The sequence below is a fragment of the Oratosquilla oratoria genome, chromosome 22 (genome assembly GCF_046742065.1).
Source record: "Oratosquilla oratoria isolate Oo_2021 chromosome 22, ASM4674206v1, whole genome shotgun sequence".
NCBI lineage: Eukaryota > Metazoa > Arthropoda > Malacostraca > Stomatopoda > Squillidae > Oratosquilla > Oratosquilla oratoria.
Genome location: NC_134798.1, coordinates 29865883 through 29870882, shown reverse-complemented (window position 1 = coordinate 29870882; position 5000 = coordinate 29865883). Strand labels below are relative to the sequence as shown.

At 35.4% G+C, this 5000-nt stretch overlaps 1 protein-coding gene across 6 annotated transcripts in view; it reads left to right on the top strand.

The window, feature by feature from the left end:
- Window positions 1–5000, top strand: part of LOC143037463 (uncharacterized) — a 198919-nt gene that overhangs the window by 137166 nt on the left and 56753 nt on the right. For 5 of the 6 annotated variants that reach the window (XM_076205715.1, XM_076205713.1, XM_076205712.1 and 2 more), the window contains exon 3: window positions 4494–4646. The exons of the other annotated variant lie outside the window; for it this stretch is intronic. In XM_076205715.1, coding sequence (XP_076061830.1) covers window positions 4494–4646 — 153 coding nt within the window. The remainder of the gene's footprint in view (window positions 1–4493; window positions 4647–5000) is intronic. 6 annotated transcript variants of the gene reach the window in all.

Sequence of the window (5000 nt, the reverse complement as noted above, 5' to 3'; positions counted from 1 at the left end):
TTATTATTATTATTATTATTATTATTATTATTATTATTATACTATTATTATTATTATTATTATTATTATTATTATTATTATTATTATTATTATTATTATTATTATTATTATTATTATTATTATTATTATTATTATTATTATTATCATTATTATTATTATTATTATTATTATTATTATTATTACTTTTATTATTATTACTATTATTATTATTATTACCTTAATTATTATCATCATCATCATCATCATCATCATCATCATCATCATCATCATCATCATCATCATCATCATCATCATCATCATCATCATCATCATCATTATTATTATTATTATTATTATTATTATTATTATTATTATTATTATTATTATTATTATTATTATTATTATTATTATTATTATTATTATTATTATTATTATTATTATTATTATTATTATTATTATTATTATTATTATTATTATTATTATTACTATTATTATCATTATTATTATTATTATTATTATAACGCATAACAACACCACAGTTGAAGAAAACGAACCCTAAATTACTTGGTCATGTGTCTATGAGAACATTACGCCGCTGCCTGCAAGATGATATCTAATTCTCACACCATAATGCTAGCACGAAACCACTTGTATTCATAAAACAGAAAGAGAACAGGGTCTCTTTTTGCCGTAAATATTTACAGTGGGATGTGGAGAAGTGGAAAAATGTGTTGTGGAGTGATGAAGCCACTCACCGTTGCTGGAAACCGTCTTGGCAAAGTGTACCGTCGTCCTAGCGGTGGTCCTTTGGACCCAAAATTCACACACGGTACTGTAAATCATCCTGATTCACTGCTGGTTTGAGGTGCGTTTGGCTACCATGGTTATGGGATCATTAGTGATACTACCAAAAAATATAATTCTGAATGTAGACCGGTGTTTTGAGCTACTTAATGAGCATTTGGAGGACTCTTTTATTTAGTGCAAAACAGATGTCTTCATGCACGATGGTGCACCATGCCACACTGCTAAACTCATTAGAGAATGGTTTGCATTCTGTGATGTGGAGTATATGAAAGATTGGTCAGGTAATTCCCCTGAATTAAACCCAATTGAGAATCCCTGGGCACTCATGAAAGATAAGTTATATGAGCGCGACACTTCATCAATCTCCAAGCTGGAGGTAGCCATCAAGGATATATGAAAGAATATGGACCCTGTGTGGCTTCAAAATATTGCAGCATTTGTACCTAAACGTCCCCAAGAATGTACCAAGAGAAAGGGATTTCCAACAAAGTACTATATATGTATATATTCATATACATACATGCCTTTGTTGTTCGTGTCCTTGTGGTTTCCTTTCCCAGAGATCTGCTGTACCAGAGGTCTCCTTTTCCGTGCGCCTCTTTCCTATGGCTTTTTGTTCTAAGGATATTGTTCCTACAGGATGGAATGACATAATCTGATGACAATTAGACATTCAATGAAGGTTTTTGCCGATTAATGCACACCGCCTCAGTAATTGTTAAATACCATATTTATTGTCACGGTGGATGGTTTCTGTTTCCTTAATGAGGTCTTGCAAGACCTACTTCTTCTCATGTTGGTGGATGGCTTTGTTATTACGATTAACCACGCGCAGCACGTGACGTGACACTAAAGAGGAAACACGATTATCATGCACCACTATAAGCTTAAAGCAATATACGTGATATGACATAACATGATGTGACAGTGTGTGAAGCATTTATACTGTACGTGTTTCATCTGATGCTGAAGTTTCTGTTCTCGTCTGTTGCAGTGTTATCGAACTATAATGTTTGACTGTCCTTCTATGCAAAATAAGATGTATGTACTCATTACTGTCTGCCAAATCTAGACACTTTATCAAGTACAGTGACTTTTCTTTTATATTTCTATGATTTTGTTTGGCTGTTGTCAAACGACTTCATACAAGACAGAAGGGGGTTTCCAGGAAAGAGTGTCATATTTGGCAGCTGGAAAGGTATTTCGGAATGTTTAAAATGCTCATGACCTCTGGATGTTTTAGTGTTCGTGATTAGAAAATATAGAATCCATCAAGATTTTTTTCAATACGTTGATTAAGAGTTTCATAAAAGAAAAATGTACCATCATGTACAACAAGCCAGTTATTAATTTATTCATTTGTTTATTCATTTACTTATTTACTTATTTAATTATGTACTTAGTTATTTATTTATTTATCTATTTATTTATCTATTCATTTATTTGTTTGCTTGTTTATTTATTTATTCGTTTTATAAATTTATTTATTTATTACCTATTTATTTTGTCATTCTACAGGTTGCCTGTGAAATCGTCCTTCTTACAGGACCCTGTTCCTTCTCTATGTTGTTCCTTGTTGCATGAAACACTAATAATCCACATAATACTGGCCAGACTTAAAATCAAATCAGTGGCTCAAAGTTTTCAACCTCAGATATGATTTTGTAATCCTGACCAAAATCTGGCTATTTGGTCGTCAGTGCAGCAAAGAATACAGGTCGAAACGGAACAGGATTCATTTAGAAGAACAACTTCTTAAGCAACCAGTGAGACGATCAAAGAAAGTTATATGATGTACTTGTTGGACTTATATCTTTCTATCCGAGGAAACTATAGCCAAAATCCTTAAACATTGTATTTTAGTAAAATACCACGATACCTGCACCCATACCGTACTTCAGAAATTCAGACTAAAGCAGCATGCCTAAGCTTACCATATTGATCCCATGACCATGAATGTGTGGCAGACTGCTCTTTTTCTATAGCTGGGATCATTATGGTTACAATTTATGATCCTGGATTCGTAAAGGCAACATGAAGTATGCTTTTATTGACATAATATTTTTCATTTCCCGCTAAAAAAAAGTACAAGACCCTGGTGGCAAGAGAATAGAATAGTATTAAGACAAGAGTTTGGAACCAAGGTATGAACCTAGTATCTAGAAAGGTCTTGGCGTCAGGACAAGATCCTGACATCACGATTAGGTCACAGTGCCAAGATAACATCCTGGCGCTAATTCAGGATGTGGACATTAAGTCAAAGCTTTGCTTCTCCATACCTCTGACCAGGGTTTGAGGTCCAAATAGCCTTCCACGCTTTAACGACCTGTCCCTTGAGATGGAATATGACACTACTGCAAGTAGTTATTGCAGGTGCCCGGGCTTACATCTGGAATCCCAAACTGGCTCTGGACACCAACATGTATGCATGCCAGTTCCACATATATAATGGTGGAAAAGATTGAATTTTATAGAAGCATTACTTAAAGGAATTTCAGGGGTTGCAGACTTCCAACTACAAATGAAAATAATTAAGTAATACAACCATTCAGCCCATAAACGTTTATCTATTACATATACAATTTTCTTAATTGTCTTGAAAGTATGTGTCATTAGGTTGAGAACACTAATTATAATGTGGGCACCAGATGTTTGCTAAGATTGATGTAGGGACCTAAATTTTCTTTACAAATACAACCTATGATCAGTAGCGCAATGAGGATAGGGTTAGACTAAAGTACAGAGTCCCGAACACAGATATCTTAAGATTTGCTATAAAAAGAAAAAAAAAAAATCAAACGTCTTTTTCGTTATAATAGATTAGATATGCACCATTATCCCTTTGTTGTTGCTAAAATAGAAAAACACTATTTAGAATACATAGAAAATATACCATTTATTCTAGAAAATGAGAAAGGTGGCACTCCTATCGTTAAAGAGCATTTTATTTACTTGTGTTTCTTTTGTGAATCTGAGCTCGGAACAACAGTCATTTAGAAAGGGAGCAAAATGCATCGAGGACACAACAAGAACCTCTTATACACGAATCACTTCAATCTTTAGACTCAAACATCTCCTTTGAGGTTTCGGGTATTGACCTTATCAAGCAGACCCTAACAAACACTGACCACGACAGCCCTTCAAGCTATTAATGATGCATCATCACTAAAAACATCTCGCCATATCAAAGATAAGCTCGCCCTATCCCGTAAACGTGAAGCAAGTAGGTATTAGGAGAAAGGAGACCACTTCAAGCTGAACAAACACGCAGTCATCACACCACGAGAATTAGCTCTTAAATCACGGAGATAAACAAATGGATAGAACCTTCTGCTTACCTTCACGCGCTGTTTGTAATCTTAGAATTTTTATTTCAATTAATTGATCCGTCTACAGATCTAAAAATTCTATATGAATACCTAAAAATAATTAGCTCCAAAAACGGTAATAGAAAAAGCAATATGTTACAAATCAAATACATCACATTATAGACCTTTGATCTGACAAAGCCAAAGAAAATATCCCTAAAATCCTTTTAGTATAAACTTCAAACTTCAATAGCTCTATCCAAACCTCCATGACTTCAGTGACACTTTAAGTTTGTACCCTCTTCCTGCCTGTCTCTGCTTGAAAGCCTTTCTGCATGCGATCGTGCGCGCGGGAGACGTTGCATGGTGAGACTGACAGCTTCCTGATCCTGCTTGCAGAGAACCGAGGAGACATGGCCCCAAACCAGGCACTCAACGGAGACCTGGTGGAGATCGACTATTCTCTCTTTGAAGACCCTGATGATTATGGATTTGAAGGGGAGTTCTTGGAAGACTATGAAGGAGAAGCTGACGCTTTAACCGTGGACTATGGTAATGCGCATGCGTCGTCCGTCTGGCCTTCGCATCACACGTCCTCCCACGAACTCACCTACCCACCCACGTATTCACAGTAGGAAAAACACCTATAATCATCCTCCTTATCCCTTTCATCTAATATACATTAATGTTTGCCTAAATAAACGTACAAAACCAGCCTTTTGTAGCAAACAAAATGTTTCATTTCATGTTGCAAATCCGATGATCACTTCGAGTGAACATCCCTAGTAAGAATAACCCTAAAGTCACCCCCTCACACTACGATTAATACCGTATCTCCACCCTAAGTCCTTATTAGGTGCAGGTGGCCGCCCCGTCATAGCAGCAGCCAAAACCCAGGGATCAACT